Source organism: Hermetia illucens, chromosome 1 (genome assembly GCF_905115235.1).
Source record: "Hermetia illucens chromosome 1, iHerIll2.2.curated.20191125, whole genome shotgun sequence".
NCBI lineage: Eukaryota > Metazoa > Arthropoda > Insecta > Diptera > Stratiomyidae > Hermetia > Hermetia illucens.
The window spans coordinates 122,621,268-122,637,259 of record NC_051849.1 but is presented as its reverse complement, the minus strand read 5'-3'; the positions used below and the strand labels follow the sequence as shown (position 1 = coordinate 122,637,259).

The 15,992-nt window shown below is 39.7% G+C and overlaps 1 protein-coding gene across 1 annotated transcript in view; it reads right to left on the bottom strand.

Moving 5' to 3' along the window:
- Window positions 1-15,992, bottom strand: part of LOC119661292 (midasin) — a 144,133-nt gene that overhangs the window by 17,914 nt on the left and 110,227 nt on the right. Inside the window, 15 exon segments of the mRNA XM_038070579.1 lie at window positions 9,314-9,371; window positions 9,373-9,431; window positions 9,434-9,508; window positions 9,511-9,533; window positions 9,589-9,694; window positions 9,697-9,744; window positions 9,747-9,813; window positions 9,867-10,007; window positions 10,619-10,720; window positions 10,722-11,086; window positions 11,089-11,187; window positions 11,190-11,255; window positions 11,258-11,339; window positions 11,341-11,486; window positions 11,489-11,687. Of these exon segments, the coding sequence (XP_037926507.1) occupies window positions 9,314-9,371; window positions 9,373-9,431; window positions 9,434-9,508; window positions 9,511-9,533; window positions 9,589-9,694; window positions 9,697-9,744; window positions 9,747-9,813; window positions 9,867-10,007; window positions 10,619-10,720; window positions 10,722-11,086; window positions 11,089-11,187; window positions 11,190-11,255; window positions 11,258-11,339; window positions 11,341-11,486; window positions 11,489-11,687 (1,636 nt within the window).

The following is a 15,992-nucleotide window of genomic DNA, read 5'->3' as shown; positions in this document are numbered from 1 at the left end:
TCTTTAAGTCCACCCAACTACTGGCCTATGCTGACGATATCGACATCATGGAACCATCCGAGACCTACAAAGTCGAGTCAACTTTGAGCTATTGTAACTTTGTTACTAATAATATGATTTGAATCAAACTTGGGATGGGATAATATGCATCATATTATATTTTATACTACTACCCTTAAGAGGGGTTTTACTCAATTTCCCCAAAAATATGGTAATATACTATTATTAACTTAATTTGAACAGATAGGCAGCTTCCTGATTTTATTCACATTTTTCGATTGGGTAGTTTCTGAGAATGGGTCCCTTAAAGAAATCATCACTTTCCATTCCTCCGACTCCCCGCCTTTCTAACAAATCTCAAACTTTCTTTGAAAAGTACTAATCGAGACCTTTAATTTGATACCCCACATGACTATATTCAGTGAAAAAAATTGTTACACCCCCTTTTACATGCATGGGAAGACCCCCCCCCCCCCCCTCCCTACATCTCAACATAGAAGGATGGATGTCTAAGCGTTCACAGTTCCCACCTTCTCACCAAATTTCATGTTAATCGGTACAGCCGTTTCCGAGTAAAGTACGTGTGACAAACAGACATACACCGATTTTAATATATATTGTTTTGTTTTGTAACCAAAACCTTAAAAAAAACGGATGGTGCTGCTTCTCTAAATAGAGTTTGTGGGTTATCAAATGAAAGGTTTTGATTATTACTTTTCTGAGCAGCCCAGTTTTAGCACAAGGAGAGTAGGGCGCGGTTTGGAAAGGGTTCATTTCTTTCACCCAATCATTTTCAGAACCTACCCAACCGAAAAATCTGAAAAAAAAACACCACTGCCAGGTGCTAGGGCCAAATACCCTTCATATCGATATTTGTTTAAATAAAGTTAACAATAATATATTACTATGATTTTTAGTAATTTACTGTAAAACCCCCCTTAAGTTCATCCCAGAGTCACGAAATTCGGCAATATATTATTCCAGAATAGTCTATATTATGAATAGCCTACATTAGGCTATAATATAAAAGGCATGATTCTGCCAAGTATAACAAACAAAGATATAATAGGCCAAAGTTGTCGCCTCAGTGCAATTCTAAGACTTTAAATGTCAGAAGCTCGCGAAAGTGAATATTTTGACATAATGCATATATGCATACACATTAGGTGCTAGGTACTAATGGGACAAATGTCCACTGAAATGATTTTATATAAGAAGTACACAAAACTATTCATATCTGAAGCGTCCAACTTCTGGTTTTCCGACTTGTTTTTTATCTGATTTAGGTGAACTTCTTCTCATTTGCCATTAATTTTGAACTCAAAGTGTGAAGCGTATGAAATTTACTTTTATCAGTCCTTTCCAGATCAAACTAATTGCATAAATGGTTCTTTACAAAATAGTGCGCAATTGAATTTTTAATTGTGCACATGTGGAACTCTCATCGGATCAAAATTCCTCATATAAGGAAACACAAAATCTTTCATACCTGTGTGTGTCCAGCTTCCGATTTCCCAATTTGTTTTATGATAAAATAGACAAAAATTGGAGTGTCGAAATAATTTTGCACCGCACTCTATTTTCCGAAAACTTATCATATTTTGAAATTTGATTAAGAAATAAGTAAGAGTGAGCCGGAAAGCATTTTTCACCACCTTAGGCTTGTTTTTGAGAAACTACACAACATTTATAAAAAAATCCTTGTTTTCCTATATATTTCAGTTTTTAATTGGTACTGAAATTAAGCGAAAATTGATACACCAACAAAAGCAAACAACACTTCTTCAAAGTTCGAGATTTTTTTAACATATTAAGGGCATGAGTTTATAAAAATAAAATCCGCTAAATGCATCGAAGTAAGTAGTTTCCATTAAATAGTAACAGAAAATTACAAAAATCTCATTTCCAGAAGCGTAATTATTATAAAAGGGACGTTCTTTGCAATCCTGAACAAAACGGTCTTGTATTTTTAAACACTTTTCCTCAAATTCATGTAAAACTCTTTTATTCAATCAGAACATTATAAGAAAGTTCCCCGTTATACTATAGATTTATTGTTGAAAATTTCGCAAACACGCTTTTCGGACAAAACATGTGTGCTTTTTCAGTGTTGGCTTTGTTGAATATAAATTTTCCTTCTAATATTTACTTTCTCATTAAATCAACTGTAGAAAATAAAGCATGTTTATAAAACCTTTTTTACTTACTTACAAATTTCCTCAACTCAATTTAGTTTAATTAAAAAAAAAATAAACAAATAAGTCGGAAACCGGAAGCTCGACGCCAGTATGAAAGATTTGTTTCCTATGTAAGTATGTTACTGTAGGTATACTATAGTGTAGAACTATTCCATTTGTACGTAGCGTCTCAGGGGGTAGGTGAGGAAAGTGCAGGAACTTTGCAGTCTTGCAGATTACTCACTAAGGAAGCTATCTACACACCTGGCAGCTAGGGATAAAATGCACCACCAAAAAATGAGAAGAAGGAAAAATTTAAGGTCCGGTACGGATAACCGGCGGGAGTCGTCTGACTTGGTGACTGGGTCGGGCTCTCGTAATGGACAGCACGGCGTCGAAACCGCTAGTCGTGGGGCGGTTCGACGTCTAGGCGCCACGACGACCAGGAGCACAGCTCCGCCTGCTGAAGCTGTTTCGCCACAATCTGTGGCGACCACTTCAGCAGGTTCGCGTAGGAAGCGGATGAAATGGACCGAAGAAATGAACCTCTTCATCATCCGCTCCTACTACGAAATAACGGCGGGGGCGGGTACAACATCTTACCGCCCCTTGTTGCAACAGAGATTCGTCGAGCGTTTCCCGCAATTCGCGCACGTGACTGTGCAGCGAGTCGCAGACCAGTACCGCTTCATCACTCGCAGTGACACAATCCCGGCCACCATCAGGGAGCGTGTTCGACTTGAAGTCATCGGGGAAACTGGTGACCAAGAGTCGATGGGGGCAGAGGCGGCGGCATCAACAACACCACGCCGCACTGCAGGCAACAGGTTCAGTACTCGCCGAAGCACTCTTCTCCACCGTCCAGCTGAGGTTTCCGCTGAAGTTCGGGACGAATTCCAAAGAGCGTGTATAGAATTCTCGGATATGGACCCTTTGCATAGACCAGATATTCCCAGGCTCTATGCATCTCCAGCAACTCCGGGAATTCTATCTCAAATCAATGATGAGATTGCGTCTCGACTGTGTGCTGATATGTCGCTGCTGCAACTACAATCACTTGTGTATTGTGGTGCAGTTGCGGCTATCAGATTGCACGGTCAGAAGATTCGCTTTCGCGTTATTGGTTTGAGTGACAAAAGAGATCCACCATGGAAAATTCGTCTGGAACGTCGGCGGGACTCACTAAGGCAGGACATTGCTAGACTGATTCAGATCAGCACTGGCAATGCCAGCCGACGGGTGAGAAATAAAGTGCAGAGGGTTTTTCTGGACACACTAAAACAGAAACTTTCTGTCATATGCAGTCGGTTACGACGGTATGGCGAAAGTTATTCCAGACGTGTCCAGAATGCAACATACGCGAGGAACCAGCGGAGCTTTTTCAGATCTCTCAACGAATCCCAACAGAGCGTCCAGACAATACAGTTCTCGGTGACGGAAGCGAAAGAGTATTGGGGTGGACTTTGGGGGTTACCTGCCCAGCATGTTGAGCATGCTGAGTGGATCACCGCCGAAGGCACCCGCCATGCCAATACACCTGGCATGAGTTTCGCGGATGTTACCGAAGAGGAAGTTCGACGAGCCATAAACAGCTCGAAGAACTGGAGGGGCCCAGGTCTGGATCGGGTGCAGAATTTCTGGTATAAGAAATTTACCAGCGTACACAGTCGGTTGGCACGCAGTATAAATGAGGTCATGAGTCGGCCGGAGGAATTTCCACCTTTCCTCACTGCGGGGATTACCTACCTTATCCCTAAGAAGGACACGGTGCAGGACCCCGCAGACACAAGACCGATCACTTGCTTACCAACCCTCTACAAATTCATCACGTCCATTATTAGTGGAAGGATCAATGCGCACCTCGAGACCAACAACATTCTGTCCGAGGAGCAGAAGGGCTGCCGAGTTGGGTCAAGGGGTTGCAAAGAGCAACTCATTATCGACTCGGTAGCTGTAGGACAAGCAACTAGAGGCCAGAGAAACCTCTTCAGTTGCTATATCGATTATGCCAAGGCTTTTGATAGCGTTCCGCATACCTGGCTAATCGACATCCTACATCTGTATCGCATTGATCCAAAACTAATAAAGTTTTTGGCGACAGTCATGGAAGGGTGGCATACCACCTTATCAGTCCGTACATCTGAGGGTGCTAATACCTCAGAGCCCATCCGTATAAGGCGGGGCATCTTCCAGGGGGATTTATTGAGTCCCCTTTGGTTTTGTATGGCACTGAACCCCCTTTCATGGCTACTGAATGATGCTAGAGGGCATGGTTTTGCAATAAAGTATGGCCTACGTGCTAAGTGCGAACTGACACACTTGATGTACTTAGATGACATCAAGCTGTATGCTGGTACTGACAACCATCTTAGAAGTCTGTTGCGAATAATAGACATGTTCAGCCGTGATATTCGGATGGAGTTTGGATTAGACAAATGTCGAATCCAAGCCATCCGCAAAGATCATCACGAGCCACATGCCGGACATAGCATTGGTGACCTCCACATCGAAGCTATGACCGAGACAGACTTCTACAAGTACCTAGGAATTCTGCAAGGAACCCATGCTCGAGTTGGTGATCTGAAAGAAGCTCTGCTGTCCGAATTCCTGCGACGTGTAAAGCTGGTGCTGAAATCGCATCTCTCGGGGAAGAATAAAATAAGCGCGTTGAATGTATTCGCCATCCCTTCACTGGCTTATGCATTCGGAATATTGCCGTGGACGAAGACCGATCTGGAAAACGTCCAGCGGCGGATACGGACAACTATGTCCAAATTCCGAATGCATCACCCAAAGTCTGCCGTGGAGCGGATGAACCTGCCTCGTGACATCGGAGGTAGAGGCGTGGTTGACGTGGCGGCACAACATCATCGCCAAGTCGACTCGCTGCGCGCTTATTTTTACAGCAAAGAGCAGGCGAGTCCCTTGCATGCGGCTGTCTGTAAGGCAGACTGTGGACTGACTCCACTTAACTTGAAGGATCGATCCTTCAATCCTCTGAGTGGGGTGAAGTCGGACCAAGAGCGGATCGATGAATGGAAGTCGAAGGCAATGCACGGTAAACACGTGAATTGTCTTTGGCAGCCATTTGTCGATTTGCATCTGTCGAACAGATGGCTGTGTGCTGGGGAGCTCTTTGCTGAGACGGAGGGGTTTATGTGTGCCATTCAGGATGGCGTGGTCGCCACCCGAGCTTATAAAAAGCTCATCATGAAAGAACGGGTGGAGAACGACCAGTGCAGAATGTGTGGTTCGGCGTTAGAGACGTTGGACCATCTCATTTCTGGCTGTACTGTTATGGCACCGGTGCAATACATCACCAGGCATAATGCTGTATGTAAGGTTATCAAAACCTTGCATATAAGCATGGGCTGATCACGGGGACATGTCCGGTTTACCGATATGAGCCGCAAGCAGTACTTGATAGTTCTGCTTACAGCATGTATTGGGACCGGCAAGTTCTGACTGATCGCCATACAGCACACAACAAGCCTGACGTACTGTTAGTTGAGAAGACGGGTCGCTCCGCGTATATTATTGATGTTGCTATCCCCCATAATAGCAACATTGAACGGAAATACGTGGAGAAGAAGGTGAACTATGAGCCATTGGCTCGGGAAATCAAAGAAATTTGGCGTCTCGAGCGGGTGGTTGTAGTTCCCATAATATTGTCAGCTACAGGTATTGTACCTAAATCCCTCACGGCTTCCCTTGATGTCCTGGGACTTTCGCACAGTCTGGTTCAAACCATACAGAAGTACACCATTCTGCATACGTGCTCGATGTTGCGGGGAGTACTCGACGGATTCTCCCACTGACCTACCACCGGCCACCACCACCACCACCAGTGCCCCTTTTAGTTTTTAAGTAGGCAGGATCGTTCGAGCCTAAATGCTTGGCACTTAGTGCTAGTATTAGGTAAAATCCGGCATCTGCCGAGATTGTGATAACTCGGAAATAATTTAATAATATAATTTGATATCGATATGGAGTTTTTTGAGGCCTGGACAGTAGATAGTAGCCTCATGACTTCTATTAGATACTTCCATTGGGTAATTTCTAACAATGGGTCCGTTAAAAAAATCATTGTTATGAATCCACTAATCGAGATCTTTCATTTGATACCCAACATACATGACTACATTTGTTGAAAAAAATTGAAAACCCTCCTTTTTCATGTATGAGGGCCTCCCTCAACCTCAACGTGAAAAATGTAACTTACTGCGTGTGTGGGTGTTTACAGTTCCCACCTCACCAAATTTCGCATCAAGCGGTATAGCCTTTTCTGAGAAAAGTACATGAGACAGACAGACAGACATTGAATAAGGCTTTGTTTGTAAAAAAAAAGTATTCCCAAGAAGAAAAATGAATAAATGAAGATACAAGTTGTTCAGTGATTGCGAGTATTCGAGAAGAATGCGTAAAAAGTCTCGACCTGCTCCAGATAAAAACCTTGAGCCCTCCCCCCCCCTATTTCAGATTTCTTCATAAATTTAGTACCAAAATAACCGCAGTACGCACACGATTTTCTTAGACAATCAAATTTCTTTTAACTTTTGATCGTTTTTCCACTAAGACCTCCCTTATGCCACTGAAAATGTGACCCCGTTAACTCTTTTCCGAGATCCTGCTTCTGTGAGCTAATCCGAGCTAGCACGTTGTTTTGTAAATAGCGTCACTGTTAAATCTATTTAACGGAGATTGGGATAAGACTCAATTAAGTTCTTAATTGCAATGATGAACCAGCAATTAATAATTGAAAAAATTATCTGCTCATTCGTGATTATGACTAATCAGTTCTTATGTAATTGTTAATTACGATTGACAAATAACTTCTTAACTGTTTTAACTGTACAAGAATCGTAGGTTTGTAAGCGCGCGCGAGTTAAAAATTAATCTTTTATTAAGGCTTTTTACAAAATTAAACTTTCTGAAAACTTTGTTCGAAATTGATGGGAATTACGTGGTCTACGAAGCTCTGAGTATGTAATCAGTGGCATAATTTCGAGTTAGTTGATACGGAGGTAATTTTTTGTGGGTTTTTTGTTGGGTTGGTGCTTAAAAACATTATTGGAGCAATGTCACTGTCGTTATTTTTATAAGAATTATGTGAAACGGGTTAACTCCTTTGATTTTTTAAAATTTTTTTTTTAGTGAGGAGGTAGAGAAATTCTTGCTTGTGCTCCTGACTTCTCAGGCTGTATATTTAGAAAAAGTTTTGCGCAGAATATTGGGTTGCTGAGCGTGAAATTTGTTTACCTTTGGTTTAAAAATGACCCAAACTTGGTAAGTTTCTAAAATGTGGAAATATTCTATTATTAACTTTATTTGTGCAGATATCGGAAACCGAATATATTTTGAGGCCTAGATTTCGTAGAGATGCACCACTGCGATTTTATTCAGATTTTTCGGTTGGATAGGTTCTGAGAACGAGACCTGTTACACTTTTTGGGGGTCATATTTTGAGCCCTCACTCCCCTATGTTTCACCCATATCAAAAATTGAACCAGTTTCGAAAAGTACTAATTGAGACCTTTCATTTCATACCCCACATGGCAACATACTGTAAAAAAATGTGCACCCTGCATTCACATGTATGGGGAGCCCCCTTTAAACTTAACACAAAATGGTGCCACTTACTGCATGTAAAGGGAACACCAGATTACATACTATCGCCAATTTTCAGGACAATCGATCTAGCCGTTTCCGAATAAATCGAGTGTAACACACAGACAGACAGACACCGACTCGATTCTAATAAGTTCTTGTTTCACACAAAACCTTAAAAATCCCGAACCAAATTAAAGATTTTGGAAAGTGCACATGCTCCTCAAAAATTATCAGTTTTAATAAAGTAGTAGAGAGTAGATTGATGTGAATTCAAAAAAAAAAAGACACAACGGAAAAGAAATCCTGAACATAATATTATTAAAATGAATGCTCGATTGAATTAAAGGATCATCCCGTGTGAAGACGGTTTTTTTGACTTTCTTTAGAAGTTTTTTGTGAAGAACTGGAGAAAGATACAAACACGAGCGTGCATAGCAATTTTTTCGGCCCGATCGCATAGTTCGTTATTCAAATACAAAGCAATTTACAGGCCCATTTCCAAAAAAGGTGTTTTTCTGCTGCCAAGATAGAGAGCGCTGCGATCATCTTAAAGAAAAAAAGTAAATGGCATTTAACGTGCAGACTTAACTAAAGTCCGCAAACTAGTATTATTAAAAAATATTAAAAAGTAATTGAAATAATAAAAACTTGTTGTTTCTTATTCGCTGGTGTGGGTAATTTATTCTTGCAAATACCGATATTTCGGGAACCACTTGTTCCCTTCATCAGTGCAAACTTGTTTGATGAAGGGAACAAGTGGTTCCCGAAATATCGGTATTTGCAAGTTTGCACTGATGAAGGGAACAAGTGTTCCCGAAATATCGATATTTGCAAGAATAAATTACCCACACCAACGAATAAGAAACAACAAGTTTTTATTATTTCAATTAATTAATCGTTGGAAAACACCGCATAATTTCACTCTGATTAAAAAGTAAATTTTTGGTGCCGTGTTAAACTTTTTCTTTGTAAATTTTCATTGGATAGATTTTGGGCTATGTTGGCAGTCGATTTCAACATGCAGTTTCGAGGAAAAAACGCATTTAAAAAATAGAATGCGATTTTCAGCTATAAAAACTAATTGACCATTAATCTGCTATACCTAGTTCATAAACCTTAAGTTTCTTGAAGAAACACATGTACAGTCTTGTCTTCAATTCTTGTCCTTTTAGCGAAGTCATTCGAACGTCATTCGGACCGATAAATACGAGCTTTATTACGGCGATCGACATAAATCTGGCATATCACGTGTTTAACACTATAATCCGAACGACTCCGAATATAAGAAAATCACTTTGCCCATATATTCTACACTATATCTAGTTGCAATTGATGCAAAAAAAAAAATTCGATTCCGCGAATCCAACACACGGATGACCCCCTTAAGATATCATGTTAAAATTGTTATTAAACGAAAATTATAAAAGCTATCGACTTAAGTTTTTACTTGCTACATCTAGTCAATTAGAATAACGCTTTCAAGTAGCCTTTTAACGTTAATTTGAACCATAATTTTTCAGACTTACATTTCCGGGTAGTGTTGGTTCCATTCATATAATGTAAATACATTTCAAATGATTTGAGCCAATCTCATTCGTACCGAAAAATCTGCATAATTGGAATTTTGTACAAACTGTTGTATGTCTGTATTATATCCTTAGAACAATCTTCACCATCCTTTGATTCCAAATATTCGTGTAGTAAATTATATATATAGAACAATATTTGTAGGCACCGTTTTTGATACTAAAAATAAAACATACATGCATATAAAAAGTCAAAAAAGTAATTTCATTTTTACTTGTCAAATGATTGCTGCAAACAGTTTCTCCAACATTGTAATTCAAGCTTTGTCCATTTCTGTATGCATACAGCAACTTGCTCCTCCAAATCACGGAAGTTATTTTACGATGAGCTACTTCATTCCATTGTGATAATTTCTCGCGTAATATTTGAAACCTACATTAAATCGAGCAACAGGTGACGTTGATGGGAAGCTTTGTATTTTTTCAACAATACGAAGAATCTGAAATACATTTATGAAATGTATGTAATTTATGTAACCATCTTACGCATTACATCCATTAGTACTGCATGGTCAGAATACAATAACAATTGCTCCTTTGTACGATCAACGACTTTGGATATGATTTCCCCACATGCCGAAACCTCAGGAATATTAGAATCTTTGTAAAAAGTTATAAGATGATTTACTTCCAACTGAAATGGAGCAGAAAGGAAAAATAATTAATAAAAGGGATACGACGAATGTATGGAGTTCCTCTTTACCTGAAAGAGGAATATCACCTAGGGTTTCTTGTTGAAGTGCTATCATGAGCCATCTGTATTATACATAATATTGTCCAAATTACTATTCAAATATTGGTTATGCTTTTGTAGTAATAAAAAAAAACAGGGAGTTTGTTTTAAAAGGAGTCACATAATCTATCCCTTCTTCATAGGACCATATTTTTCCCTTTGTAGTAAGGAGTACTGAAATATATATGAAAAGAATGCAAATATAAACTTATATAAATGCTAATTTACCTTGAAAATGTTCCATAATACAAATGAAAATCCGCGCCAAGAAAATTACATTCGTCTGGATTTAATATATCCATGCACTTTTTAGAAGTTCCCACAGATTTTTTCTGTTTTGATGACCTTCAACAGTAAATTCTGCAAATCTTCTTGAATGTTTGTCGGAAAATATGTTTCTATTTCTTCTATTTCGCTCTCTTTCCAAATTCTCATTTGACATAATATTCTGCAACTAATTTTTGTTACAACATTTGTAGGCAATATTTTATTTTTTTTATATACTTATTCACATATAAACTATTTTCTTCAGCTCTTTTTCTAGTCTGTTTTTCTTCTTCTTTCTTCCAGATTTTGTTACAAATTTTAAAAATAAGTTCCCAATCATTAAAACTATTCTGCTACGATAGTTCCAGCAATACATATGTAATTTTTTATTTCCAGTAATTTCGCTTTTAAGACTTTAAAATATGATCTTTCCAAGTCTGCATTTCCATTGTATATAATTAAAGACTGCAATTCTTGCAGTCTTTGACTAATGTTACAATGAAGAACCGTTTGTCGCACAAAAGGAAACTGAAAAGTTTCCTGCAGAATATCGTTAAATTTTTCAGGTGGGTTAATATTTGGTGTGCTTGAACTTTCACAATTCATTCGCTGATGTTGGATTAAAATAAATTTAAGACTTTGAAATCCTGACTGGGTCATTACTAAACAACATTCCAATGGTTCAATGAAATCTTTATAATATGCTCCATAACTTTCTTTGTGTTGAATCGGAACCTTTCTGAATTCAATATCCAGATATCAAGTTTTTTCGTCACTTCCAATGATTTGACTTTCAAATCGTTGTGATATTGTCGTTTTTGGCAGTTTGCGAATTTAAACAGTCTATGGCATCCCTGAGAAGTTTCAACAGTGCTTCTGGTTACAACTGATATCCAGAAAATGCCTAATGTCTTCAACTAGTTGATGATATTTGCAAACTTCTGGTCGTATTGCAACCCTTTGAGTGTTTTTTATTGAAATCGCCCATTACCTTTATGAGGTGTCTCTTAAAATGTTCATACTCTTCGCATGCTAGACCATTATATCTCATAACAATTCGTAGAAGATCATAAGCTGAAAGTAGAGTTTTCAAGAAGTCTGCTTCTTCTTTCTGTAGGAATTCTTTAAACGCTTTTTTTCGACAGGATCCACGGTAGGTAAATATGTATACAAACACAGCTCAATTGAACCTACTATCGATTCCAACAGAGCAACATAAATTGACTGCTGCTGAATGACATCATATGAAGCAAATTGTTCGATGTTCAACCGTTCAGCAGAATTTTGTATATGCCTCAAAACGTCAAGCAGATCCTGCAATCAAATTTTGAATAAAATTAATTAATAAACATAGATAATGTTCTGTCCTAAGTAGTTTGCAAACCTATTGGTTATTATTCAACTCAACAAAACTGTACTACAATGTAAATACAGTGCAGTCATAAATAATGATAGAACCACTGTAGTTTTTCCCGAACATTTCTTATAATTACCGTTGCAAATATTCAATTAGAGTGAATTTTTTTCTGCTTCATATCGTTCGCAAGGGGCCGTAGTTCCAGATTTTTCGTGTTGTTTGTCAACAGTGTTCCGAACCTACGGTATAGATACATCGATATGAACCAGGCTCATTCTTCCTTGCGAAGCAGAATTAGATCGAGTCTGTTGTGATTAACACTACGGTGAATGGCAATAATGTGATCTCACAGTAGTTTGGGCTGATCATTTCCAAGATTCTCTGCGGAGTATACTTAAAGTAAAGATAGTAGGTTGCCAGTAAGTTATATTTCAACGTAAGATTTTGATGGAGGATCTTGCGGGCGGAGTTATGACGGCTGCTGTACTCGGTACTGCTCCAACATCATGTACGGATGGATGGTCTCCTCTTCGCAGTTGCATAACCTACAACTGGAATTGGTGATTGAAGAATCGTGAGGAATGTCCCGGAATTGCACCTATGATCGTGAGTTACCCGTAATTAAATACTTCCGGCAATCCCCGGCGAGGGCAAGGCAAGCTGTTCACATTATTCACTCACTTTGCTTTGAAACAAAAGACGCGAAGAATTTCTGATCGTCCATGAACAATGACATTAATCCTTCGCATGCCAGAAATACAAAACAAGAAAACATGTGAGGAAAGAGGTAGGAGTGGCCCCTCGGTCCACCAAGCGTTTCCGTACAATCCACCTCGACATCGTTGGCCCTTTGCGAGACTCGTACTGTTCCAGGTATTCCCTGACAATCATCGATAGGTTCACGCGGTGGTTTGAGGCTCTGAAAAACATTACTACACAATCTTGTGCAAAGTTCCTCTGTCGAGAATGGATTCCATGCTTTGGTGTGCCGGCAATTGTAATCAGCGGCCAGGGAATGTAGTTTGAGTCCTCCCTTTTCTCACAGTTGGGCACAACTCCTCGGCTTTAAACGGCACGGACAAAGCTTACCATCCGCAGTCCAACTGAAGGCCGCTATAATGACCCAAGAGGACTCCTCTGGATTGCAGGTCCTGCAACTCGCCGTTCTGGATTACGAACAGCCAATCGCGTAAAATTTGCTGCAAGTTCCGCGGAGCTGATACACGGAGAGAACCTAAGACTCCCCAGCCACCCTGTTCTCCACATCAAATCGCGACTCAACGCTGCCGGTCTGAAGCCGCCACCAACCACGCGAAAACCGTGATTGACGTGCCCAGAGATCTTGAATCCTGTACGCCGCTGCAGTCGCCCTTATGAGGACCTCTTCGAAATCCTTGGACCAGGCCGATATTATTACAGCCTCAACGACGGGGACACGACCAAACGGGTCTCTTTGGCTCGAGGTAAAAGCCTTTCGTCCAGCAAAAAACGTGACCAGGGCGAGAGCGGGCGACGCGTCTGCTTTGGACTTGTGGTAGCCGAATTGAGGGGGCCGTGCATCTGGTTCCTCACTGAACCCCCCTTGGTTTCAACTGGAGGTGGGGTGTTGTAGCGAAATGAGCACGCGTGTCGGACGCACGCAAGTGTGAATCAAATCAAAACAATTTTTCACAACGAGCATTTGTCCCATTAGTAAGTGACAGCTAAGATATGCATATAATATGAGAGAATATCCACATTCAGTCTTGAATTTGCAAAGAAGCGATATCTTTGAAGTATTATAACTTTGTTAGTAATAATGCGATTTCAGCCAAACTTTGTAGGATATTTCTCTATATAATATCCTACATTGTTACTAGAACGAACTTAAGGGGGGTTTTACAGCCAACTACTAGCAATTATAGTAATATATATAATATAATATATAATAAAGTTAATAATACTTTATTTGAACATATATTAGTATGGAGGATATTTCGGAGCCTAGGCACTATATAGTGATGCCCTCCTGATTTTTTTTTTTCAGATTTTTCTATTGGGTAATTTCTGAGAAAGGGTCCGTTAAAACCGACTTCCGAAAGTACTAAACCGGCCTTTCATTTCATACCCCACATGACTATATTTGGTGAAACAAAAATTTGCACCCCCCCTTTTTTAAGGTTTTGTGTGAAACAAAACCTTATTAGAATCGAGACGGTGTCTGTCTGTCATACCCGATTTATTCGGAAATGGCTAGACCATTGTCACGAAACTCGGCGAGACTATGTAATAGTAAGTGACGCCATCTTGTGTTAAGTTTAAGGGGAGGTTCCCCATACATGTGAATGGAAGGTGCAAATTTTTTTTCTCACAGAATGTAGCCATGTGGGGTATAAAATGAAAGGTCTCAATTAGTACTTTTCGAAAACTGGTTCAATATTTAATGTTGGGTGGGGGAGTGAGGGCTCAAAATATGACCCCCAAAAAGTGTAACAGGTCTCGTTCTCAGAACCTACCCAACCGAAAAATCTGAAAAAAATCACAGTAGTGCATCTCTACGAAATCTAGGCCTCAAAATATATCCGGTTCCGATATCTGCAAAAATAAAGTTAATAATAGTATATTTCCACATTTTAGAAATGCATCCGGCACCCACCTTATGTTCGTCCCAGAAGTATAAAATTTGGTTTGCGTGTAATGAAGAACATAATGCACAGTTTGGTCAAGTTATAGGGAGTGAAACTTCACATTTTTTTTGTGAATTTCATGCGCTCTACAACCTGCATGACGTCATCATCACATCAATTCGTCAATACCACAACCAAATGAGTTCTTATGAATTGGGTCGCAGAAATTTATTTTATTTTAGCTTTTTAGTTATCTGTTAACCAGACATGTGTGTATGCGTGCTAATGAACTTTGCGGGTAGTGCCTAATTCAAATAGATATAAGAAGTAAATCGGAAATATGGGTACGATCAATTTATATACGTGCATATATGTGTACAGTATTCGAAAATAGGCAGTTGTTTGTTTAGGGTGAACGTAATATCTATGGCTGTAATATGTACGTATGTCTCGCAGTTTGGAAAAATATGAAAGATTATTTGATTTGTAGCTATATACGGATACAAAAATGTGCGTTGAAATTTCTTACATAAGAGCTTCCAGTATTCCGACTTGTTTTGTATGGGAATTCAATTTAGAATTATGTAACTCGCTGTATGCATGAACGTTACTCACCTTTGCACCAAATTTGCTAGGAATAGCTACGACCATCTCCGACAAAAATGCGTGTGGACAGACAGACAACCAGTAAACCGAATTTAAGGTTTTGTTTTACACAAAACCTTAAAAAAGATGTTCTTGCCATACTCGTTTTAGTATGCACTTAATAAACATAAAATTGAAAGCTTTCACTGTTAATAAAAAATTGATTTCTTTAAAACTTCCCAAAATTATGACTTATATTATCCCTTATACCAAGAGTTCCCAACCTGAGGCCCCCCCCCCCCCCCTTTGGGAGGGCTCCCAAGGGGCGTAGAGAGATGTGAACGGGGCGGATGGTGTTTGAATTTTAGAAAGAAAAAAATAATTTTATATGCATATTATGATTACATTACAATATCATATTTACTTATTCTGTCCACCACTGTTTCCAATCCCGTAGATAACTATCGCCGTCCTCCAGATTGGGATTGGGTAGGGTTGACAACCCTACACGGAAAACCGAAGTTACGAAGCCAGAACAGGAGCCTCGGACTGGATGGATTTTACAACGATGAACCCGGCAACGACAACGGATTAATGATTTGCGCATTTTCTTATGGAACGTGTGCTCCCTGTACAGAGATGGAACTGACAAGCAGGTAGCCGATACCCTGTTCCAATATAGGGCTGAGGTAACAGCATTGCAGGAGATGCCTTGGGCAGTGACCGGTTTCCTGGAGAAGAGCCGCTACACTCATATATTATAGCCGGCGGCTTCGAAAACATAAGCGATCGGCTATGCACTCTGCGCTTGCGAGTCAAATTTAGAAACATAAGCCCCATTAACGTTCACGCCCCTACAGAGGAGACTGCAGACTCGGAAAAGGATATCTTCTACGAGGCAGTAGAACGAACCCTCGGAGCCGATCCCAGATATGATATCAAAAACATACTTGGAGATTTTAACAGCGAAGTAGGGACGGAGCTTGTATTCAAACGATACGTTGGCTCCCATAGCTTACATCAAAGTACAAATGATAACGAACTGCGGATTATTCATTTAGCAGTATCACA